The 24,388-nt window shown below is 52.8% G+C and overlaps 2 protein-coding genes across 7 annotated transcripts in view; one reads left to right on the top strand and one right to left on the bottom strand.

Moving 5' to 3' along the window:
• OTOF (otoferlin) overlaps positions 1-10,261 on the top strand; it is a 102,473-nt gene extending 92,212 nt beyond the window's left edge. For 2 of the 6 annotated variants that reach the window (XM_023230026.2, XM_023230031.2), the window contains 14 exons: positions 278-414; positions 547-681; positions 931-1,068; positions 1,705-1,832; positions 1,937-2,107; positions 2,751-2,911; positions 3,680-3,822; positions 4,215-4,303; positions 5,605-5,703; positions 5,849-6,090; positions 6,786-6,964; positions 7,069-7,169; positions 7,601-7,798; positions 9,249-10,261. In XM_023230026.2, the coding sequence (XP_023085794.1) occupies positions 278-414; positions 547-681; positions 931-1,068; positions 1,705-1,832; positions 1,937-2,107; positions 2,751-2,911; positions 3,680-3,822; positions 4,215-4,303; positions 5,605-5,703; positions 5,849-6,090; positions 6,786-6,964; positions 7,069-7,169; positions 7,601-7,781 (1,904 nt within the window). In that variant the 3' untranslated portion in view covers positions 7,782-7,798; positions 9,249-10,261. Of the gene's footprint in view, positions 1-277; positions 415-546; positions 682-930; positions 1,069-1,704; positions 1,833-1,936; positions 2,108-2,750; positions 2,912-3,679; positions 3,823-4,214; positions 4,304-5,604; positions 5,704-5,848; positions 6,091-6,785; positions 6,965-7,068; positions 7,170-7,600; positions 7,799-9,248 lie in introns of those variants that run through there. The other 4 variants (XM_023230027.2, XM_023230030.2, XM_023230028.1 and 1 more) reach the window with 3 other exon arrangements.
• Positions 10,262-10,830: 569 nt separating this feature from the next.
• The window catches only part of DRC1 (dynein regulatory complex subunit 1), a 55,825-nt gene continuing 42,267 nt past the window's right edge, over positions 10,831-24,388 (bottom strand). The window contains exons 9-17 of the mRNA XM_023230036.2: positions 23,288-23,422; positions 22,696-22,928; positions 19,191-19,303; positions 17,908-17,997; positions 17,297-17,386; positions 14,056-14,285; positions 12,770-12,913; positions 12,328-12,430; positions 10,831-11,083 (exon numbers count right to left, since the gene is read on the bottom strand). Of these exons, the coding sequence (XP_023085804.1) occupies positions 11,027-11,083; positions 12,328-12,430; positions 12,770-12,913; positions 14,056-14,285; positions 17,297-17,386; positions 17,908-17,997; positions 19,191-19,303; positions 22,696-22,928; positions 23,288-23,422 (1,195 nt within the window). The 3' untranslated portion in view covers positions 10,831-11,026. The remainder of the gene's footprint in view (positions 11,084-12,327; positions 12,431-12,769; positions 12,914-14,055; positions 14,286-17,296; positions 17,387-17,907; positions 17,998-19,190; positions 19,304-22,695; positions 22,929-23,287; positions 23,423-24,388) is intronic.

The following is a 24,388-nucleotide window of genomic DNA, read 5'->3' as shown; positions in this document are numbered from 1 at the left end:
TGGCAACAGGCCTCCACCCCCAAACCCATGCTCCTTCCTGCCCCTCTCTTCCAAAGGGCATGATGACAGTCTTCAGACACCTTCCCAGGCATAAACTCACTGGGGCCCCCAGCACCTCCATGAGGCGGGCATACTAGGGAGTATTATCTGCATTTGACAGCGCATGGACACCCGAGAGTTAAGTTAGTAAAGCAAATTAGCGACAGAGCTGGGTCTCCAATCCAGGCCTTCCTGCTCTGCTCATTTCTGCTCCACCTCCTTTTCTGCTTCTGGCCAGGCCTGAAGGGGTCAATGAAGGGCAAGGAGAAGGCAAGGGCTGCCAAAGAGGAGAAGAGGAAGAAAACTCAGAGCTCTGGCTCTGGCCAGGGGTCTGAGGCCCCTGAGAAGAAGAAACCTAAGATTGATGAGCTTAAGGTGAGAGCCTGGGAGCAGGTCCTTCTAGGGAGTGCGGGGGCGTTGGCGGGGTGGTGGCGGTGATCCTGCAGGTGGGGCAGGACGAAAGCCAGAAACCAAGCAGCCACCCCCTAACGGCCTGGTCTGGCTCAGGTGTACCCTAAAGAGCTGGAGTCCGAGTTTGATAACTTTGAGGACTGGCTGCACACTTTCAACCTGCTTCGGGGCAAGACCGGGGATGACGAGGATGGCTCCACTGAGGAGGAGCGCATTGTGGGACGCTTCAAGGTCAGGCCAGGAGCACGGGCCCAGCCCCTGAGCACCCCTCAGCCCTTGCCCCACCACAGGTTCTCCCACTGACCCCCCACTACTGCCCTGGTCACTCCCTCCAGAAGCCCTGGACTTTCCCATGACTTCACCAGCTAAAGGGTGAAGGCCCTGCCACATCAGGGTCCAGCCCTCCCGGTGCCATTAGCTATTTCGAATGCCCCCCCTGCCAGGCAAACCTACAGCCTGACCCACATTTGTCTTGCCCAGGGCTCCCTCTGCGTGTACAAAGTGCCACTCCCAGAGGACGTGTCCCGGGAAGCTGGCTACGACCCCACCTACGGCATGTTCCAGGGCATCCCGAGCAATGACCCCATCAATGTGCTGGTCCGAGTCTATGTGGTCCGGGTGAGACTCCCATCACTTCCCCTCCTTGCAAGTCTCTTCATCCTCCCATCTGAGAGGGACCAAAGAAGCTGCATACTGGCCGGGTGCAGTGGCTTACGCCTGTAATCCTAGCACTTTGGGAGGCCAAGGCAGGAGGATCGCCTGAGATCAGGAGTTCAAGACCAGCCTGGCCGACATGGTGAAACGCTGTCTCTACTAAAAATACAAAAATTAGCCAGGTGCAGCGGCGCACACTTGTAATCCCAGCTACTCAGGAGACTGAGGCAGGAAAATTGCTTGAATCCAGGAGGTGGAGCTTACCGTGAGCCAAGATCATAGCATTGCATTCCAACCTGGGAGACAGAGTGAGACTCTGTCTCAAAGAAAAAAAAAAAAAGAAGAAGCTGCATACTGACAGCCCCAGACTGGGAGGCACCAGGGAAATCATTTGGTCTAGGCTTTATCTTTTCTAGAGGAGGAAATCAAGGCCCAGAGAGGGGTAGCCACTTGCCTAGGGTCACAGAGCAAGCCTCCTGACGGGTCCAGTGTTCCTGCCCCTGCCCTTCACTGTCATAGGACCCTCAGGCAGCCTGGCAGGGGCACTGAATATGAGCAGGGCATGGGAGCCTGCTCAGGCAGCCCTCCTCCCCATCCCAGGCCACGGACCTGCACCCTGCCGACATCAACGGCAAAGCTGACCCCTACATCGCCATCCGGCTAGGCAAGACCGACATCCGCGACAAGGAGAACTACATCTCCAAGCAGCTCAACCCTGTGTTTGGGAAGTAAGTCTTCTTGGTGCCCTCCCCTGCCACACCCCGACTTCTCCAACCCAGACCACCTCTCACCCTAGCCGATCCTTAAACCCTTCTAACTCCACCCCCACCAGGTCCTTTGACATCGAGGCCTCCTTCCCCATGGAATCCATGCTGACGGTGGCTGTGTATGACTGGGACCTGGTGGGCACTGATGACCTCATTGGGGAAACCAAGATTGACCTGGAAAACCGCTTCTACAGCAAGCACCGCGCCACCTGCGGCATCGCCCAGACCTACTCCACGTATGTGGGGCGTGGGTCAGAGGGCGGGGGCAGTGTGCCTGCTTCACCTCCACTCTAAAATGAGATTCAGATCGTGGTGATTTGAGAAGGTAGAAATATTGTGGTTTCTGTCCCAGGCCAGACCTCTGCCCCTATAGTCCCTGGGCACAGCCTTCAGGGGACAGAACTGCAGATCCCAAAACAAGGAGAGGGCCAGTGGATTGCAGGACAGAGGAGGCAGGATGAGGAGAAACAAGTGGGCTAGGGAAGGTGGGGGCCAGAAGAGGAGGACAGGAAGAGTCCCCTGGGGATCTGGGCCAGCTCTGCCACTTATAGGCTGTGTGACCCTGGCCAAGTCCCTTCACCTCTCTGGTTTTCAGTTTCCTCAAAGGAGTCTCTGAGGTTCCAGAGGAGTGGGCACAGTGAGGGGATGCAGTGGGGCTGGGCTGGGGACACTGATACGTGATCCAAGGGCCAGGGCAGGAGGGTTCAGCCTCCAGCAGCCCTAGTGTCTCAGGTGAGCCTGGGACCCAGGGTAGGAGGAATCAGACTCACTTGCTGATGAGGGCAACAGCCAGCTTTAGAGAACTGGCCACAACCAGCTGTCATCCAGGATGGCTTAGTCCCACCCAGCCCCTCCAAGCCTGTGTGTCCCCTCCCGCAGACACGGCTACAATATCTGGCGGGACCCCATGAAGCCCAGCCAGATCCTGACCCGCCTCTGCAAAGACAGCAAAGTGGACGGCCCCCACTTTGGGCCCCCCGGGAGAGTGAAAGTGGCCAACCGCGTCTTCACCGGGCCCTCTGAGATTGAAGACGAGAACGGTAATGGGGCATTGGAGGGGGATGCAGACACCTGCCCCCTCTCCAGCAGATTTCAGCGGACAGGAGGGGCCCACACTTCCCTGGGGAACCCCACAGCCTAGCCTGGGGTGTCCTCAGCCTAAGCCTGGGCTTAGTGACCCTCTGCTTATCACCCCAGAGCCCCGCTCCTGTGCCCTGCCTCTGTGCTTCCACTCCTCCTCCAGGGCAGCCCCACCTGTTTTCTCTCCGTCCAAATCCCAGTGAGGTAGAGAGGCTATCTGCATCCCATTCTGCAGATGAACAAACCAAGATCCTAGTTCCAGTGACTTGCCCAAGGTCATGTGGCTCTTTAGAGGCAGAGCAAGGGCAACGGCCCAGGTCCATCCGGCTCTAATCCTTAAACTCTCCTTACTCCTCTGTCCATGAGGCACGTCCCAGAGAAGCAGAGAATTGGGAGGTGTCCGTGCTGGTATCTGATCACTATCAGGTGCTGGGATAGGACGTGGATTCTCCCCTCCCTGACTCCTCTCTCACAGCCCAGCAGGGCTCTCCAGTCAACTTCCCCAAGCACAGGACCAAGGGCACAGACCTCTCTTGGCCCTGTGGGGCAGCTGAGACCCTGGGCAAGCCACTTCTCCTTCTGTGCCTCAGTTTCCCCAGCAGTGAAAAGGAGGTGGGGTAAACAGGTGATGGCGTAGGGGCTTCTTTGTGCTCCAAAATCCCTAGTCCCAGCAAAGGTCTCCTGGTTGTACTAAGCCATATGTGCAGCTGAGCCGCCGGTACCCACAGGTCAGAGGAAGCCCACGGATGAGCACGTGGCACTGTCAGCCCTGAGGCACTGGGAGGACATACCCCGCGCGGGCTGCCGCCTGGTGCCGGAGCACGTGGAGACCAGGCCACTGCTGAACCCCGACAAGCCGGGCATCGAGCAGGTGACACTTGCATGGCCAAGACTGGGGGTCTTGGGTACTGGGGACCAGGGATTCCCAACCTGAGTCAGTAAAGGTAGAAGCCAGGCTTCATGCTGTCCGCTGCATTCCAGAAAGCCTGGCAGGCACCTCCCCACCAAGGCCCCTCAGGGTAACTTGAATGGCAAGTGTCCTTGCTTTGAGTGAGAATTACATCAGCTCAGGCAGAGACCTAGGTTGTCTCCCTCAGAAGCTGTGACTGGCTATTGGTGACATCATAGGAATTCCTGGCATCCAAAGATGGAAACTGATGAACTGGGTCCTTGACAGAACAAAGGTTAGGAGGGAGAGGAGAGCTGATCTTCCTGGGCAGAGGGAGAAGACCCTAGGAGATCTGCCACAACCCTCTTCCTCAGGGCCGCCTGGAGCTGTGGGTGGACATGTTCCCCATGGACATGCCGGCCCCTGGGACGCCTCTGGACATCTCCCCTCGGAAGCCCAAGAAGTGAGCGGCCCAGGGCCCGACACTACCCCCTCCCGGCCCACCCCCTCACTTCCCACCACGGTCCAACCCTTCCTGTGGGAGGCTCAGGCCCAGATGGCCTTGGCCAGTTGGCATCTCTGGGGCCTGGGTGTGGCCACTGGGCCTTATGGGGGAGAAACTGATCAACCAATCAATAGAGTTTAGGGCCTGCGCTGGAGAGTCTCCATGTGCTAAGGCAGGACAATGCCTTCCACCCTGCATCAGTGAGGGAGACGAGCCCCACACAGCACAGCCCGGTGCCCTGCATCTGCATGGTCGACGCACCCATACACATGCATCTCATGCACACACACACGCACAGCATAGCACTCCCGTGGGCATTCACACACATGCCCACACTGGCGCACTCCTTCACAACACACAGAACCCCTGCAAACCAGCCCTGCGTCGTCCTCACATCCAGGCTAGTGTGATGTTCCGTCAAGTTTTCTTTGAAGTGCCTGCCAGTGATGTATGCAGGAGTGAGTGCCTGGAAGAGGCAGGAGGTGGTGGAGTGAAGAAAACGCAGATTTCCCATCCATAAAGCGGCAGATTAGAGTCCAGCTGCCAGACAGTGACTGGATTCAGGGCCGGCTTCAGGGATGGAGAAAGCCACACAGGGTCCCACTCTTGTTTCCATTCTCCTATGTTGCCATCTTGAGATTCTTTGTGACAAGTGGCCCTGCATTTCCATTTGGCGCTGGCCCCGGCAAATCATGCAGCCAATTCTGCCAGGAACGTCCTGGAAACCTGAGGCCATGAGTCCGCTGTTCAGGGCGTGTCATTAGGGGGCACCCAACCCGCTGGGCCACTCTGGGCTCGCAGCCCTGTCTGCAATCCCAGGAGAGCCAGGCTCGGATCAATTTTTAGTGAATGACTCAGCCTCACTGTTAATAATTGAATTGAACTACATCATTCATAATTGAAATTCAACCTTGAGGGGAAAATCCTCTTTGGGGACAAGGACATATAGCTTCCATGGGCTTCCATTGCTGGATACTGGGCTTAAATGCAGACTTCTCTTGGAACTAGCATCTGAGACAGACGGGGCTTCCCGCCCCCTGCCCCACGCCACCCCTACCGCCCACAGCCATGTGCCTGGTGGGCCCTCTCACTCATGCCTCTGCTCCCCCCACCCTGAACCACTCTAGCCCCAGCCTGGCCCAGGCCCCGTGCTGACCCCAAGTCTCCAGGGCTTCTCTCTGCCTGCCCCATCCCAGCCCTAGCATCCTGGCGTAACCCCCACCCGGGTCTGCTAACCAGCTCTCTCTCCCGGGGCCCAGGTACGAGCTGCGGGTCATCATCTGGAACACAGATGAGGTGGTCTTGGAGGACGACGACTTCTTCACAGGGGAGAAGTCCAGTGACATCTTCGTGAGGGGGTGAGTGAGCAGTCCCTGCATGACAGGGACTGAGCCGGGCGGGCCCTGCTTCCCGGGGGGCAGGAAAGGAGGCAGAGGGAAGGTGGCTGTGGGTGGGAGAGGCCCCACTGGCCTGGCTGTGGGTCTGGAGATGTGGCGCTCACAGGTGGCTGAAGGGCCAGCAGGAGGACAAGCAGGACACAGACGTCCACTACCACTCCCTCACTGGCGAGGGCAACTTCAACTGGCGCTACCTGTTCCCCTTCGACTACCTGGCAGCGGAGGAGAGGATCGTCATCTCCAAGAAGGAGTCCATGTTCTCCTGGGATGAGACCGAGTACAAGATCCCCGCGCGGCTCACCCTGCAGATCTGGGATGCAGACCACTTCTCTGCCGACGACTTCCTGGGTGCAGAGCAGGGCAGGGATGGGGGCTCAGGATCCAGAACTGAGGAGGGGCAGGGGCTGGGGAGGCAAGGACAGGGAGAGCCCCGCCCTGGGGGGATAAGGACAGGGACAGCCCCGCCCTGGGGGGACAAGGTGTCATTGCTTCCAGTCTGTCAGAGCCAGGGATGTCTGATGGGGCTCCGCCCCCAAGCACCCACCTAACCATCCCCAGGCAGATGGCCTTAGTATCATAACCAGGCTGACAACAAGCTTTGGACACACCAAGGAGGGGGCAGTCAGTGCTGATGGGGGAGGGGAGAGGCTCCCTAAGGGAGTCAGGAAACCTCCCTGGGCCTCAGGTTGCTTCTCTGTAAAGCAGGGATTCCCCCTAAAACTCTAATCTGCATCTGCAAGCTAGTGGGATTAGCAGGACTTTGACAGAATAGATGCGTGGAAGGGAGTGGCAGGGGAGACCCCAGGAGAGACCCTCTGGGGTGAAAGAAGGACCTGAGTAAAGCGTGGGGGCTGGGGCTGCCCCAGCAAGCCCACGAGGACACCTGCATTGAGGCCAGTTGCTGGGAGTGAGGCAGGAGGATGAGATTTGGGCTCCTGGAGGTCTGCTCTCAGCAACCAAGGGAACGAGGAGCCCAGACCCCCACTCCCACCCCACCCCACCCCAGCCCTGTTCACTCAGAGCTGACACTGAGGTCGCCACAGGGGCCATTGAGCTGGACCTGAACCGGTTCCCGCGGGGCGCAAAGACAGCCAAGCAGTGCACCATGGAGATGGCCACCGGGGAGGTGGACGTGCCCCTGGTGTCCATCTTCAAGCAAAAGCGCGTCAAAGGCTGGTGGCCCCTCCTGGCCCGCAATGAGAACGATGAGTTTGAGCTCACGGTGCGCACCCCCTCCTGCTCGGGCAGTAGGCAGGGCTGGGCCCAGCTGGGGTGCCAAGGGCCCAGCACGTGACTTGGATGCTGGGACCTGTCTGTCCTCTGCAGGGCAAGGTGGAAGCTGAGTTGCATTTACTGACAGCAGAGGAGGCAGAGAAGAACCCAGTGGGCCTGGCCCGCAATGAACCTGACCCCCTAGAGAAACCCAAGTGAGTGCCCTGCCTGCCCAGCCCCTCCCCACTCTGGTTCTTGGAGGCACTGGAACAGGAAGGAGACACTCCTCAGACACACATCTCTTCCTGGGCCACAGCCTCATTACAGGGGAGCCTCCTCCCTGCCCTCTGCCGGCCCTGAATACCGCAACATCCCTTTGAACCAGCAGATGGGCTAGGAGTACTGGAGAGCAGGACCTTTCCTGGGAAAGGCCCCATTTAGCAGAGAGAAACTACGCTCTTCCCTTCCTAGCTTTTGCAGAAGAGCCAGCTCCAGTGGTGACCTCGGCCAGCCTTGATGGCCAGAGGGATGCCTAGAACTGCACACACAGCCCAGGGCAGCTTCCCTCTTGGTCAGGGCCCCTCGCTACACCCGACCCCTTCTCCTGCCTGTCCCTCCTCTGCACTCTCTACCCTTCATGCTCCAGCCGGCCCGACACAAGCTTCATCTGGTTCCTGAACCCTCTCAAGTCGGCTCGCTACTTCTTATGGCACACGTATCGTTGGCTGCTCCTCAAACTGCTGCTGCTCCTGCTGCTGCTCCTCCTCCTCGCCCTGTTCCTCTACTCTGTGCCTGGCTACCTGGTCAAGAAGATCCTCGGGGCCTGAGCCCAGCGGCCTCCTGGGTCTGATACTTCTCACTTCTTCCTCTGGACCAAGGGCTAGGCAGGCGCGCACATACACACACACATACATGCACACATCCGCAAACACAAATATGCATACATATGCACACACACAAGCAGATATGCACACACGTGCCACAAAGTACATACACATGCACTCAAGCACACACAGGCACACACTTAAGCCCACACAAACATGCACAGCAACTTTCAAGTTTTCATGACAGAATAGACTCTCAGAACTAGAAATGACTGTTTTACGCTTTTCCATATTAAGCCAGAGAGGTGAAGTAGCTTGCTCAAGGTCACCCAGCAAATTAGGGTAGAGCCGGGACTCAAGCCAAGGTTTCCAAATTGCCAATCCTGTGTTCTTTGCACACCACCTCTGCTCCCAGTCACGTTTCTCCCAGACTCGAATCCAATTCCATTGGCAGAAAGAAGCTGAGCTATGGACAGAGAAAAGGGAAGGGTGTGGCCAGGGTTAGCCAACAGGTCTGGAAATGGCTCTCACCAGTGTGTGACCTCCCAGTCCAGGGCTGTTTTCTGCCCTTCGGAATAATAGTTCCATTCAGCTCAAACATTTCATAGCCACCATGGCCTGAACACCCAGTGCAGGTGCTTAGAGCTCCCCAGGCACTGGCTCACTGTGCCATTGCACCAACCCCAGGAGGTAGGTACTGCTTGTAACCCCATTTTATACATGAAGAAACCGAGGGTGATAGAGGTGCCTAACTGACCTGTGAAAACCATTCAAAACCAGGTGCTCTGCACCCAAGCCCCAGCTCTGTGTCCCCACCAATACTGAGCTCAGCTCTGGAGCTGCACGCCATGTCCTCTGGGAGGCAGTAGTTTGAAAAGGCATATTCAGTACTTTCACTCTGTATCTTGACATTTTACCACACCTATTGTTTTTATAACACAAACGACAGATAGGCTGGCTAGGTGCTTCTCAGCTAGCAGGCTCTGCGGAAGGTGGAGTGGGTCTGCACTCTGACAGTGGGAAGGTCGATGAGGGCGGCTTGCGCCCCACAGGGGCCACTCAGACCCTTGGCAGGGCCCGGTGGGAACAGCCGTTTATGTCCATCAGAAAGGAAGAGGTTGCGAAACACGGGTCTCACGAGACATGGGGCAGCACATAGAACGAGCTAACCGCAGGAGCTTCCTAACGATGAGAAGTGCCTGCAGGGCCAAGGCTGCCCCATGCTGCAAGTAGTTCCCATCGAGGCCTTGGGAGCAGATTCTGGCTCCCAAGGTCCTGCAGAGAGGATAGAGTTTTGTAAGCAGCAAGTCGGGTACTTAGAAATGGGTTCAAACCCTGCCTCCAGCATTCACTGCTTTTGGGGCTGGGGCCATGACAGGGCTTTTGGGGGTCCAGAAGGACAGAGGATGGGGTGCGCTAGGAGGCAGCTCCTGCCCACTGGCTGACGGGCTCCTCTCTTCCACTTCCCAGCCGGCCCGACACGGCCTTCGTCTGGTTCCTCAACCCTCTCAAGTCCATCAAGTACCTCATCTGCACCCGGTACAAGTGGCTCATCATCAAGATTGTGCTGGCGCTGCTGGGGCTGCTCATGTTGGGCCTCTTCCTCTACAGCCTCCCTGGCTACATGGTCAAAAAGCTCCTTGGGGCATGAAGGCCGCCAGCTCCCGCTAGCCGCTCCCTGGCCCTGCCACATTTCCTTGTAGTGGCTTGGACTCTTTGCCATCTCCCCTGGGCAGCCTGAGGAACCCAGTGTCCACTTTTCATGCCTTGGGCCCAGAGCCTGCCTGCTGCTTGTGGGGCCACCTGTCCTCACTGCCCCAGGCTGCGGCTTGCCCAATCCTGCCCCTCTGACCCCTGCCTGTGGGCTGGGGAGCCTTGGATGGGGTGGGAACCTAGAATGGGTCTGTCTTGCCCCATCTGGCTGAGGCGCCACCCTTCTTCAGGCCCAGGCTCCAGAGGAAGCCTCCTGAAATCTTCCCCAGGTCTTCTAAGTACAGGATTGAAGCTTCAGTGAAATTAAGCAAGGACCATGGGTCAGTACCCAGGGCTTTGAAAAGATTGAACGAGTAAAAGGTATCCCCGCCATGTCCCCTTTAGATAGCACTGGTCTTTGATCCGCAACAGGGGCCAGACCCTGTCCACAAGTCTCGGGGTCGCTGTGCTGTCACCGCTGGGCTCCACTTGGCTCCTCTCGCTTCCCAGAGCATCGCCTGTCCTGCCTGTGCATTTCCATAGCTTCCAGAGCTCCCTCTGCCCCAGCCAGTGCCCCCAAGCCCAGCCAAGGAGCTGTGAGGAGCAGCAGAGGGGACTCCCCATCCCGGGCACACCCTGCCCTCCCACCCCTGCCCCCCTTGCCCTTCCAGCCCTTTCAGCTGCAGCTGGGAGCTGGCCCGTCACGTGCTGCCCCTGCCTGTGTCTGGGTTTCTGTTGGCTGTTTTTCTTGAGTGGTGATTTTTCTCTAAATAAAAGAAGTCAAGCACTGAGCTGACAGGTCTGCACTGGTCAAGTTGAGAGGAGGAGCCGCAGGTGCGGGGCAGAGGCGGCAGTTCTCTAGGCTGGTGGATTCCGTACCAGCAGGGCTCCCGTGGCCTTTCCCCTTCAAGTGGCCTCTGGTGGCCCAGGGTTCAAAGCAGGTCTCGGGCACAGGGCTGCCCACCCAGGCTGCCCACAGGAGGAGTCTTATACTACACCCTAAAGGTTACACCAGCCTGGGCCCAGGGGCCCCCAAAGCACCAAAAGAATCCTTCAGGTCTGGGGCCAGTCTGAAGACTGACAACCCCACAAGGGCCCAAAAGCTCCAGCCGCCACCCATGGAAACCAGCTTCCCCTGAAAGCAAGAAAGGAGCCCCACGCAACTGGCCTCGGACTCTGACTCACTCCACGATCTCAGCCTGGGGCAAAGTCCCCTCGTGATACAGAGGCAGGGGCAAGGGCCTGGTCTTGCTAGACCTGCCCTCTTTAAAGAGATTCAGCCACAACTTTTAAAAGGCTTTAATCATAGTGCAGGACAGAGGTAACTCCTCTGGCTTGTTATTTCGACAGGATTCAGCCACAACTTTTAAAAGGCTTTAATCATAATGCAGGACACAGGTAACTCCTCTGGCTCCTTATTTCGACAGGCTGTAAAGACAGCCCTGGAAAATCCAGAGAGCTGGCCCAGGTGCATCCCAGTGGGTGATATGAGCTGGCTCCTGCATAGACACCAGCATCAGGCCAGCCCTAACACATCAGCCTTTGGAGGTCCAGCTCTATTTTTTGGGTACCCACAACACCTGAGTGGGAGGAACTTGCAGTTCAGAGTTGATCTGGAAAAGGAAGGGTGAAGGTCATTAAATTTTCCCCAGGGCCCTCCTTCCTTTGCCACCCCTGCAAGCCACGCTGGCTCTCCCATGGGCCTCCAAAGCCCTGCATGCATCTCCTCTCCAAAGCTGAGAGATGCTGAACACCCACAGGCTGCCTTCCTGCAGGAGACACGCCTGAGCCTTCTTGCTCAACTTCTGCTCCAACTGTGACCTCTGGTAGCGTTCTTCATCTCCCACCCATCCATCCTCTGCAATCTTCTCCTCTCCTCTCTCCATGCATCCATGCCATCCCCAGTCTAGCCTGCCCCACCTCTTCCTCCCCGAGCCTCTTGTACACAGTAGCATCTGTGGAAGCAGGAACCATACCGTCCAGAATGTCTGGGTCCTGTCACAGGCCAAGGGTCATTACGAGGCCAAAGCTCACTACAACATCCCCCTTTCAGTGTTGCCTGGGACCTGGGACTGTGCTGGGGCCACAGAGCCCCTGTGGCTGGACTTGGAGCTGGCCTCAGTCACCTCACACATGTGCAACTAATAGCTGTGTCATGACCTTCCTGGCCTACAGCCCCAGCTGCAGGCACCTACACCACCGCGCAGGAAATGTTAGCAATGGAATCTTTCCTTCCTCCTCTTGCCAGGCCATGGGGAAGTTGCCCACAACTATTGTGGGGGTGGGCACAGATGGGGGCCAGGGAATATCTGCCCCAGCAGAGCCTCCTCCCTCATGCGAGGATGACCCTCCAGTCATATCCCAGGCAGGGAACCCAGGCTGGCGGGTGGAAAGAGCCCAGGCTCTGGATGAGTTGCAAACTCTCCAAGTTGTGATTGTCCTTTCTGTGAAATGAGGAGCATCGTTTCCGCCCTGTCCAGCTCACACAGCGGGTGTGAGGATGGAAGAAAGCACAGCTGGAGGCTCTGTAGCTGGGGAGCTGCTCCTGGCTGTGGCACTGCTTCACACAGAGCGGTCCCAGCAGGCCACTGGCACCAGAAACCACAGTATCAAAGAGACACTGTCACACCTGAGCTGTCACACTGTCACACTGTCACTCCTGGAGGAGACTTCAGGCAAGATCTACTCCTTTAGCCAGTAATTGTCTCAAGGTGTCACTGTTGATTTTTTACATCACATCGCAAAGCTCCCTTGCCTCTGGGTGGGAGGGGACTCCTCATTCCCTAATCCCAGCTCCAGCCCCCCCGCCCCACCCGTCTCCTGCCGCCCGCCCCTCGTTGGAAGGCCCGCCGCCCACCTTGGAGTTCAGATACTGCTGCAGCAGCGCCTGCAGCTCTGTGTTCTGCTGCTCCAGAGAACTGTTTTCCTGCAGCAGCTTGGCCCTCTGGGTCAGGACAATGCTTTGGACAAAAAAATCAGTTAGAGGCTCACTGAATCCTCCATCCTCTGCCAAGTAGGGGCCAGGGTCTTGCTGTTTCTGCTTTGGCTGCAGGTGGAGGGAGACTCCAGAAGCTACACTCTTCACCCAGCTGCTAGGTGAGCCAGGTTAGCAGGAACAGAACAGACAGGACAGGGCCCAAGAGCCAACCGCCCCACGTGATCCACTCACACAGGAATTGCCAAGGGCAGCTCTTCTCTCCCAGCTTTGGTGGGACAGGGGGGCAGCAAACGCGGCTGCCCCAGCAACTGTTCCTCACCTGCCCGCCAGCACCTTCCTGCTCCATGACATGCACACTTACTGGTACTTCTCCAAGGCTGTGTAGAGGGCATCCCAGAGGTTCTGCTTGGAGGAAGGGATTACCGTGGTCAGGGCCTGCCAGTACTCTGAGTCCTTGGAGTTGTTGCGCACGTTCTTCTGCACTCTTGGCGGGGCCCGCGAGTCCCTGAAGGCCAACAACACTGTGATTGTCATGTCCATTGGCTACTACCCAGGCCCCCAAGCAGTGCCAGTCACAGGCCTACTGCTTTCCCACCTGTCACCTTCCCACTCAGCAGTCCAAATTTATTAGATGGTGGCAGGTTCTCAGAAAGGACACAGTTTATTAGATGGTGGCAGCTTCTCAGAAAGGACACAGTTTATTAGATGGTGGCTTATCGTCAGCGTTCCTGCCTCGGTACCACCGGTACCTTTGTGAGGGCATGATCAGTGCTTCATCCACCCCTCTCTCTCCCAATCAGTTTACCTCACTGGTTTTACAGCTCGTCGCTGTGCCCGTCTCTTGCACCAGGGCATCCAAAACAGTACTGGAATTGAGTCATGTCCTCTCCATCCCGCCGTGACAGCCTTTATCTGGAGGATCCCCACCTCCCACCTGGACAAGCCTCCTGATGCTCTCCCTGTATCTGGCTTCGCCCCTTCCCTGCCGCCAGAATGATCTCTCTAAAATACAAGGCTAATCATGGCTCTTCAGCTGCTTCAAATCCTTTTCTGGCTCCCACCACCAACGGGTAAAGACAAAGATCTTGGGCACATTGGACAAGGCTCTCCAACACCTGGCTGGCTCCCCACCCACCAGTGCCACCTCCCAGGCCCTTGACCCTCCAGCCAGACCTCCTGTGATGATTCTTGAACAGACCAGACCTTCCCCATGCTGCCATTTCCTGAAATGCCCTTACCTCCATTTCATCTGCCCGGAAACACCCAGTACCGGTGCCATTTCCTCCCAAAACCCTCTCTGACGTGCCAAATGGAAACGGCCACTTCCTCCTCTGAACAACGGTGTACCTTGAATGTGCTTTGACCATTGCTCTGATCACAAGGCAGTGTCCCCACAGTGCTTACACATGGCAGCATGTCTGCTGAATGAATGATGAGTGAAAAAAGCACAGATCACCACTATGCCCTATTGCTTTCCTGACTCTGTCCAGTGATTGGTTGCCCTAGCCTGCCTTCAGATAGCCCTGTCCTTAGTCCTCGTATCTTGCCCAACGGACTCTTCTCCACTCACTGGCTCTGCCTGGCTCCCCAGCCCATCCAGCTCCCCTGGTTCTGGTCTCAGGCAAGCCTTCCAGCCCTGCAGCCCACCTAGGCTTCTTCAGACCCATGACAAAGGCCTCCAGAATCTTGACAACATCATTGGGGTGGATGACCCAGGGATAGGGTGGGGTCTCCTCCTCTTCCTCCTTCTCCCCTTCCACCAGGCCTTCTTCCTTTTCTCCCTCCATCTCCGTCTGCTCTGCCAGCTCCAATTCTGACCCCATGCTTGTCTCCTCCATGCTCGCCTTCTCCGTGCTCGCCTGACTGCAGGACTCGATCTGGAGAAAGATGCAAGGACAACTGTGGGCTAGGGACACACAAGCATGAGCACGGAGAGAGAGGCAGGAAGAAGAAAAACCAGAAAAGTTTGCGGAAAGTGACAGAAAGCTTGCCCAGGGAGACATTTACACAGGGATAGAAACAGGAGAAAGCGTGGGGAGAAGGGGGATGGGATGGGGAGGGGCACTAGGAGGTGACAAGACAATGGAAAGGTTCTGTTTCTAAATCCGGGCGCCCAGGTGCTCATCTTATTGACATTCATAAAACCCACATGTTATAAATTTCCTTTTGAATCATAATACAAATTAAATTTTTGTTTTAATTGTTAAATTTAAAAGGTCTTCCTCCTTCTCCTATCTTGCCGTTCATGCAATTGACCTCCCACAGGCAAATGAATGCTATCAAGTTTCCTATGGTTCCTTCCAAGGAAACAGTATGTCTATGTAATGTCTATATATAAATACATGTGCATACCTTTCCATATATACTTCTCCTTTTTGTTTTGACATCAATGATACTATACCACACATGGAGTTCTGTAGTTTGCTTTTTCACATACCAGTAAATGTTAGATATCTTTTCATGTGAATACATAAAGAACTTTGGTTTTTTCCTACAGTCTTATAGTACCCCATCGTGTAGATGTACCATATATTATTAAATAGATTCCTCAACGATGGACATTTAGGTTGTTTTGAATCTTCTGCCATTTCAAACAATGCTACAGTGAATCAGCTACAATAAATACACCATTTCAACTGTACTGAGATATATCTAGAGAATAAAATCCTAGAAGAAGAATTTCAGAGGCCAAGATGGGCAGATCATTTGAGGTCAGGAGTTCGAGACCAGGCTGGCCAACATGGTGAAACCACATCTCCACTAAAAATACAAAAATTAGCCGGGCATGGTGACAGGTGCCTGTAATCAATCCCAGCTACTGGGGAGGCTGAGGCAGGAGAATGACTTGAACCTGGGAGATGGAGGTTGTAGTGAGCCAAGATCATGCCACTGCACTCCAGCTTGGGCAACAGAGCGAGACTGTGTCGCAAAAAAAAAAAAGAAGAAGAAGAAGAAGAAGAAGAAGAAGAAGAAGAAGAAGAAGAAGAAGAAGAATTTCAGAGTAAAGTGTATATAGTTTTGTAATTGATACTGCCAAACTGTCCTCAATGGAGGTTACAATTTATACTCCTACCAGGAACTTATAAGTGTACATGTTTTCTACACCTCAGTCATCACTGTTATACTTGCTGTGTTATCAAGCTTTTTTTTTTTTTTTTTTTTTTGCCAACATAACAGGTTGGCAAAATGGAATTCAGGCATTTTAATTTGCATTTCTCTTATTACACGGAAGGCTGATTATCTTTTCATATGTTTAAGAGTTACCTGTATTGCCTCTTCTAGGAGTTGTTCATTCATATTTGTTATCTGTTCCTTGAGTTCTTGGTCTTTTTCTTATTGATTTCTGAGAGCTCTTTATATATTAAGGAAATGAGGCCTTAACTATGATACGAGTTGAAAATATTTCTCTGCAACTTGTCATTCATCTCTTAACTTTCCTTATGATGATTTTTGCCCTACAGAATTGTTTTTAAATTCTGGCATCAAATATAGCTTTTATTCCCTTTATGGCTTTGGCTTTGTGGTTTTGTCCATTCTGCCAACTCTTTTTTTTTCTCTTTTTTTTCCTTAGAGACAGTGTCTCACACTCTATCACCCAGGCTGAAGTGCAGTGGTGCAATCATAGCTCACTGCAGCCTCAACTTCATCATGGCTCACTGCAGCCTTAACCTCCTGGGCTAAATGGAGCCTCCCAAGTAGCTGGAACTATAGGCATGAGCCACTGCGCCTAGCCCAGCCAACTCTTTTTAAAGGCACTCAGCTTTGGGCTAGCAGTACTAAAAACATTTTTCATTCACATTTTTCTTTTTTTTTCTTTTTTTTTTTTTTTTTTTTTTTGAGATGGAGTTTCGCTCTGTTGCCCGCGCTGGAGTGCAGTGGCACGCGATCTCAGCTCACTGCAATCTCCGCCTCCCAGGTTCACGCCATTCTCCTGCCTCAGCGTCCTGAGTAGCTGGGACTACAGGCGCCCGCCACCATGGCCGGCTAATTTTTTTGTATTTTTAGTAGAAACGGGGTTTCACCGTGTTAGCCAGGATGGTCTCGATCTCCTGACCTCGTGATCTGCCCGCCTCGGCCTCTCAAAGTGCTGGGATTACAGGCTTGAGCCACCGCGCCTGGCCCACATTTTTCATTTTTAAATTAAAATGTTATACAACTTTTAATATGGCAATTTCTTTAAAATAGTTAATATTTGATTCACCTTCTGAAATCAATTACAATCAAGATATGTAGGACAAATGGGCCCTGCCTTGTGGGAAAGTGTTAAGGATCAGAATATTCAGAACCAGGTGGGCTCTGCTGTCACAGTGGCTGAGACCTGGTTGTGAGGGAGGGTGCGGGAAAAGATTCCTTGGGCCTCAGTATAAAAACAGCATCTCACCCCCAAGCCATTCTTCCCTTTACAAAGAGACAAATTGAGAAACAATAAGGAAAATGCTAAATTAGCTACACCTGACATAAAAGCACTGCTATTTCTCCGGAAGTACTACTCAAAGGCAGTACTGTGCTCTGGGGGCTTTGGGAGAATTGAAAATGCAGGGACATGGATGAAGCTGGAAACCATCATTCTCAGCAAACGACCACAAGATCAGAAAACCAAACACCGCATGTTCTCATTCATACGTGGGAGTTGAACAATGAGAACACATGGACACAGGGAGGGGAACATCACACACCGGGGCCTGTCAGGGGGTGGGGGGCTAGGGGAGGGATAACATTAGGAGAAATATCTAATGTAGGTGGCGGGTTGATGGGTGCAGCAAACCACTAGGGCATGTGTATACCTATGTAACAAACCTGCATGTTCTGCACATGTATCCCAGAACTTGAAGTATAATAAAACAAATAAATAAATAAAATGCTTTCTTCTCTTTGCACCTTGCCTTACCTGGAGACTGGAAGATAAACGGTGAGCTCGATATTTAAGGAAGAAGTTCACCAGTTTATACAAGTCATCCTCACTTTCAATTCCAAGGGCCTGGGGCAAAAAACAGGATGGTTGCTCAAACATCCCATCAAAGAGGCCACGGGCTTGGGCAGCTGACGGATGCTCAACTCCTAAGAGCAGGAGGCTTGGCTTGTGGAGGGCATTCATCCAACGCTGGGAAGCGACTGTGAACTTGGGGACACACACATCAGAACAATGCTCATAGAGCCAGGAACTGCTCCATATGGATCCCTGGCTGTGAGGATGCCAAGTGGGGCTGCACCATATCTGAGTTTGGGGGTGTCAGGGAGACCAGATCTGACTTTGGGGGTGTCAGGGAGAACCTACAACCTGAGAGGAAGATGCTAGTAGAGGAAGGGGCAGGGGTGGGAGACAGCGAGTCTGAGGCCAATGTGTTGTGTGGAGAGCAGGTTAAGGGAAGGATGTGACAGGGAGCAGGGGAAGCCCTGGGAGACCCTCATCCACTGCCAGGGTTGAGGCAATGGCAGGGCCATCTGAGAACACAGCTGGCTTCAGCCCTGCCCGTGTCCTCCCAGCCCTGTGGGACTCACGGAGAAGATGGCGTCCAGCCTCAGCAGATAGCATTCATTCTGCTCCAGGGGCAGGAGAAGGCTCAGCAGCTTGCTCTCTACGAGGAACCCCTGGGGAGAAGGAAGAAGGCATCTCCTGTCGGGGACAGGATTCAGGAGCCAGTCCCAGGGTCTGCAGCTGCCCCCTGTGTAACACTCCAGGGATCATGCCATGGAGCAGACACACAGGGATGGCAGCCAGCAGTGGGCCCCAGCAAAGCCTTCTCGGGGTGCCCATGAGCACCCCCCTCCCCAGGGAGCAAGGCCAGGGACAAGCAAGGCCAGGGACAAAGCCCATCCTCACCACAGACTTAGGTTTTCCCACCCAGAAGGGCACCAACCCACCTCACCCACAAGCCACTGGGCAAACTCCTGAGGCCCCCACCACAGTCCAAAGCTGACCCAGTCACAGGCTCCTGTTTCACTCATAGTCTTGTCCCCAAATATCTACAGAACACAGCAGCAGGACAGGGAGGCACGGAGGGCAGTGGGCACCCCAAACCAAAACACGGCACACATGCGGTGGAGGGGAGAGGGTGGCTGAGTAGACACGGTGCCTGCTCTGAGCTGGGATGCCTGGGGGAGGGCTCCACGGGGAGGTGGCCTCTGCGTCCAGCTGCAGGTTCAGAGGGCAGAACTGCCACCTGACCCCTTCAGCAGCAGCTGCCCTCAGTGGCAGGAGCCAGCCAAAGGCAACTGCCCCCACTATCCCAAAAGAACACCCACTTCAGAACCACGAGATCCAAACCAACACTGCCCATGTTTGATCAAAACCCAACTTCCAGCTGAACCAGCTCAATGCAGCTTTCATTCTAAGTCTAATCATATTTGCTAACATACAATGCAGACATCCAAATCCTAACATACCCAGAGTAACCCCCAAAACCAGCCCCTGAGAAGGGCCATGTCAGTATGGCCACGTCACTTAGCAAGTTGGTTCATGGAGGTGAGCTGGTGCAACTTCTGTCTCAGAAGCAGCATCATTTTAAGCTGGCAGGAGCCCTCCAGCTGGCCTGAACTATATGCCATGCTGACCAACCAAGGTTAGACCCATTTTCCAGCTGGGCCAGCTCAGAGGCAAGCCCTCTATGAACTGGCCCTGAAGTCCAGGGGCCACCCCAACTCTGCTCCTCAGGCCCCAACCCTGGGCTTGGCCAGGGGAGGACTGGCCCACTCCTGACCCCAGGCTAGCACTGGCCCAGCAGAGGCCTCAGAAGCTGCACACCCCCGTGAGTCCCTCCGCTGCAGCCCCTGCCTGGCCTTACCGACTCATCACACAGGAGCATCAGGATCCTCTTGGTAGTTTTTTCAGAAATTTGCTTCGGCAGGTCCAGGTAGGACTCTGGTTCCGAGGCGGCCTCTTCTGCCTCCTCCTCTTCTGCAGACGGGTCAGGGGGAGGAGAGAGAGAAAGAAAAAGAAGATAATTTCTGGACCTAGCTGACTCTGAGAAACAGTCAGATGGCTTTCCTTGAAAAAATGTACCTCTTAAAAAGCCTCTGTGAGGCATTCTCACAGTCTCTTTATGATGAAAAAAGCCTATTATGTAGGGAGAAGGAGGGCTAGGGGGTCGGAATCAGAGACTACCTGGAGAACTCGGCCATTTCCAGCCAGCCTGTAATGCCCTGCTTTTCCAAAATGCATCTGCCTGGAAACATCATACTCAAAGTCCAGCCATGAACCAGGGAGTGGGAGGGAGAGTGTGAGACCATTTATTCTTATTTCAGAGATGATCTAGCAAGTGGTTATATGGTTTCTAAACCTGCGACAGATTAGATAGAAGCAGCCAACTCAAAGCAGGGGCGGGTGGCTATGCACATTCACAGATAAATTTTTTTTTTTTTTGAGACGGAGACTTGCTTTGTCGCCCAGGCTGGAATGCAGCGGTGCGATCTCGGCTCACTGCAACCTCCGCCTCCCAGGTTCAAGCGATTCTCCTGCCTCAGCCTCCCGAGTAGCTGGGATTACAGATGCCCGCCGTGACACCAGCTAATTTTTGTGTTTTTAGTAGAGATGGGGTTTTGTCACGTTGGCCAGGCTGGTCTCGAGCTCCTGAGCTCAAGTGCGCCACAGCACCTGGCCCAGAGAAATATTAACAGCAAGAACTGACAGCTGACAGCAAGAGTCAAAAATTTTCTTAATTAAAATTAAATTTTTAGGCCAGACACGGTGGCTCACACCTGTAATCCCAGCACTTTGGGAGGTCGAGGCAGGTGGATCACTTGAGGTCAGGAGTTCAAGACCAGCCTGGCCAAAATGGCAAAACCCTGTCTCTACTAAAAATACAAAAATTAGCTGGGCATGGTGGCATATGCCTGTAATCCCAGCTACTCAGGAGGCTGAGAGGAGAATCGCTTGAACCCAGGAGGTGGAGGTTGCAGTGAGCCAAGATTGTGCCACTGCATTCCAGCCTGGGCAACAGAGTGAGAGTCTGTCTCAAAAAAACAAAAACAAAATAAACAAACAAAAAACATAGTTAAATTGTGAAAAACCAATCCCTAATAATCAAAAGTAAAATGAAACAAAAATACCTATATGTGTATCAGCTGGTGATATAACCACACAGAAACTATTCCAAGTGCCTATTTCTTTATTTATTTATTTAAACAGAGTCTCACTCTGTCACCCAGGCTGCAGTGCAGTGGCGTAATCTTGGCTCACTGCAACCTCCACCTCCCGGGTTCAAGCGATTCTCCTGCCTCAGCCTCCTGAGTAGCGGGGACTACAGGCACACACCACCACACCTGGCTAATTTTTGTATTTTTAGTAGAGACAGGGTTTCACCATGTTGGTCAGGCTGCTCTCGAACTCCTGACCTCATTATCCTCCCATCTTGGCCTCCCAAAGTGCTGGGATTACAGATGTGAGCCATTGCGCCCAGCCTATTTTTATTTATTATTATTATTATTATTATTATTATTATTATTATTATTATTATTATTTTTGAGATAGAAGCTCACTCTGTTGCTCAGCCTGGAGTGCAGTGGTGCAATCTTGGCTCACTACAAACTCCACCTTCTGGGTTCAAGCGATTCTCCTGCCTCAGCCTCCCGAGTAGCCGGGATTACAGGTGCATGCCATGACCGGCTAATTTTTTGTATTTTTAGTACAGATGGGGCTTCGCCATGTTGGCCAGGCTGGTCTCGAATTCCTGACCTCAGATGATCCGCCTGCCTTGGCCTCCCAAAGTGCTGGGATTACAGGGATGAGAAATCCTATACTCTCGGCTTTGTCCACTGAAAAGGCCTAGAAACAATGGCCAATCCAAAACAAGGAGCACCCAGCACCCACAGTGTGGTTTCTAAATACCATTCCCTGGGCAGGCATGGTGGCTCATGCCTGTAATCCCAGCACTCTGGGAAGGAATTGCTTGAGCCTAGGAGTTTGAGACTAGCCTGGGCAACATGGCAAATCTCTGTCTCTACAAAAAATACAAAAATTAGCTGGGCATGGTGGCATGAGTCTTTGGTCCCAGCTACTCGGGAGGCAGAGGTGGGAGGATTGCTGAAGCAAGAGAGGCAGAGGTTGCAATGAGCCAAGATCTACCACTGCACTCCAGCCTGGGTGACAGAGTGAGACCATCTAAAAAAAAAAAAAAAAATTCCTATTTGAAAGGACCAGGGGATCCTTGGAGAAATGGCTGATTCCAGACTTGAGGCAGGTAAAGTATAATGTATGCCTTGAACACCTGGTCATCCTGGAAAGCCAGGACGCTATTAAAAAAAAAAAAAAAATACTAGGGCTGGCCAAGAGCAGTGGCTCACACTTATAATCCCAGCATTTTGGGAGGCTGAGGTGGGAGGACCACGAGTACAGGAGATGGAGACCATCCTGGTCAATATGGTGAAACCCCATCTCTACTGAAAATACACAAAATTAGCCAGGTGTGGCAGTGCACACCTGTAGTCCCAGCTACTTGGGAGGCTGAGGCAGGGGAATTGCTTGGACCCGGGAGGCAGAGGTCTCAGTGAGCCGAGATCGCACCACTGACCTCCAGCCTGGCAACAGAGCAAGACTCTGTCTCAAAAATAAATAAATAAATAACTACTAGGGCTGAGTCAAAAGGACCTAGAAGCCAATGTGAAGATTTCTACTAGCCAAAGATGGAAGAATTTGAGCCTCAATAAGGATAATTACTTTAGTAAACTACAATACATCAAATTTGTTTAAATTCATGCATTCATAATATTTTTTAAAAACTCATTGGTACCTTTGGAAGATGCTAGAGGCCCAACCCATTATTTTGAAAGTTGGTCAATGAGAAAAAATAAGCATCTATCCTGCTTTTCGTATACAGACTATCTCAGGGTAGCAAATTGCTGATGAAGGAAAGGTTTTCTTTTAAGAAGTATTCTAAGTGTTAAATAAAGACACAAGAATAGAATTTAATATATCACCATTTTGCAATCCCTAATACAGTTCATGGATCTTAGACAATGATTAGCAATGGTTGCTAACATCACAAAAAGAAAGACAACTTAACATTAGTTTATCCCGATGGAGGTACTACACAGTAGTGTACTTAGCAAAAATAAATTTGACCTGCACCTGATCAAGTTTCTAGACCTAACTGCCAGTTTACAATACAGGGGAGAGAGCAAAGCTATAAATTAGAGGAGACTTACAAGCTATATCCATAATCATACTTTACCACCTCCTAGCTATGGGATTTCTTCCCCCTCCTCCCTAGACTATCTCTAACGTGACTGGTTTGACCCGATGTTCTCAGGGGCTCCTCCAGCTCTAAGGTTCTATGCCAACGTTCTAGTCACCTGTGTGCATGAGCATTTCTTCTACTATCTGCGTGGCGGACTTCTGGGGCTGCTGAGAAATAGGCCCAACATTCTTCAGGAACCAGAAATCAGGTGCTGTCCAGGGAAGCCCCAGATGATGGGTGTGGATGATCCTGTCCACATCAAAGGCTCTGGCTATTAGATCCTTCGCCTCCTCTTCATTCATCAGCCAAATCTCCCGAAACTTCTCATCATCAATAAGAGCAAAATGCCTGTGAAGGAGAGTCACAGAGCATGGCCAGCTGACCCCAGGGCCTGGCCAGGGTCCCCTCAATTGGCAGCAGGGCAAGAACATGAAAAGGAGCTGTGCTAATTCCTGGGCGTGGCCCCATCCCTGGGCAGCTGATTTCCACTCACAGTAAACTGGAAGCCATCCCAACGCATCTCAAGAAAAGGCAGGTGACACGCAAGTGAAAGACCAGGGGAACACACCACAAAGGGTTAACTAATGCCTGGTCCAACTCCAAAATAGCTGGTGATATCAAGTCCAACGAAATCACAGCCTGTACAAACTCCATCCCCGCCACCTCTATGCTAGGACAAGTGCCTTAGGACCAAGTCCTTAAGATACCGCATGGCTTTCTGTAGCTCCTTGAATTGCAACACAAGACGTTGGTAGTCCAAGGTTAGAGACTGGTTCTCCTCCTGAAACTGCTTTATTTGCTTGGCATATTTTGATCTCAGATTGTTAAGTGTATCACGCAGGCTGGTTGAAGGAAAAAAAAAAAGTTAGTCTGCAGCTGAATAGAAGGTATGACGTATGTTGCTCTCATCCACCTGATTCAACTCTACAACAAACCCAGGAGCAGATTTGTGGAAGAGCAGAAAACCCTCCCATATATTCCAAAACACAGATCCCATTTTGATCAACAAAAGGAAAGCAACAGGAGGTCATGGGACAGTCCAAAACGAAATGCATTGAAAACAATCCAGAGCCCATACCTACCAAGAGGCAGCCTCCTACTCAAGACTGTGGACAGAACCTTCTTCGCAACACATCATTTGTCAGAATGCCCACACCCATACCTAGGGCTAGCCTCACATATTTAAATAATCTATCTCAGCCGGGTGCGGTGGTTCAAGCCTATAATTCCAGCACTTTGGGAGGCCAAGGCGGGCGGATCACGAGGTCAAGAGATCGAGACCATCCTGGCTAACACAGTGAAACCCCATCCCTACTAAAAATAATAAAAAACAAAATTATCCAGGTGTAGTGGCAGGCGCCTGTAGTCCCAGATACTCGGCAGGCTGAGGCAGGAGAACGGCGTGAACCTGGAAGACGGAGCTTGCAGTGAGCCGAGATCGCGCCACTGCACTCCAGCCTGGGTGACAGAGCAAGACTCTGTCTCGAAAAAATAAAAATAAATAAATAAATAAATAATCTATCCCAACTATTTCATTGTCATGACTTAGATGTTTAATTCAATTATGAAGCAAGGAAAATTTAAAGAAGAAAATGCATATCACAAAAGCCTATGATACATAAATCTTCCAGCCTCAAAGTGCTGATACCGCTAACAGGTCCAGTAACTCATTCATTCATTCATTCACTTATTCACTTATCATTAAACAAGCATGAAATGCCACTTTCGCGCAAGGATATGTTGAAAGACAAAGATGAATACAAAGATATGTTTCAATACAAGGTACTATCAGTCTAGTCAAAAACAAA

This window comes from Piliocolobus tephrosceles, chromosome 15 (genome assembly GCF_002776525.5).
Source record: "Piliocolobus tephrosceles isolate RC106 chromosome 15, ASM277652v3, whole genome shotgun sequence".
In the NCBI taxonomy this organism is placed as follows: domain Eukaryota; kingdom Metazoa; phylum Chordata; class Mammalia; order Primates; family Cercopithecidae; genus Piliocolobus; species Piliocolobus tephrosceles.
The sequence above is the reverse complement of the archived record's forward strand: the minus strand, read 5'-3'. Positions and strand labels throughout refer to the sequence as shown.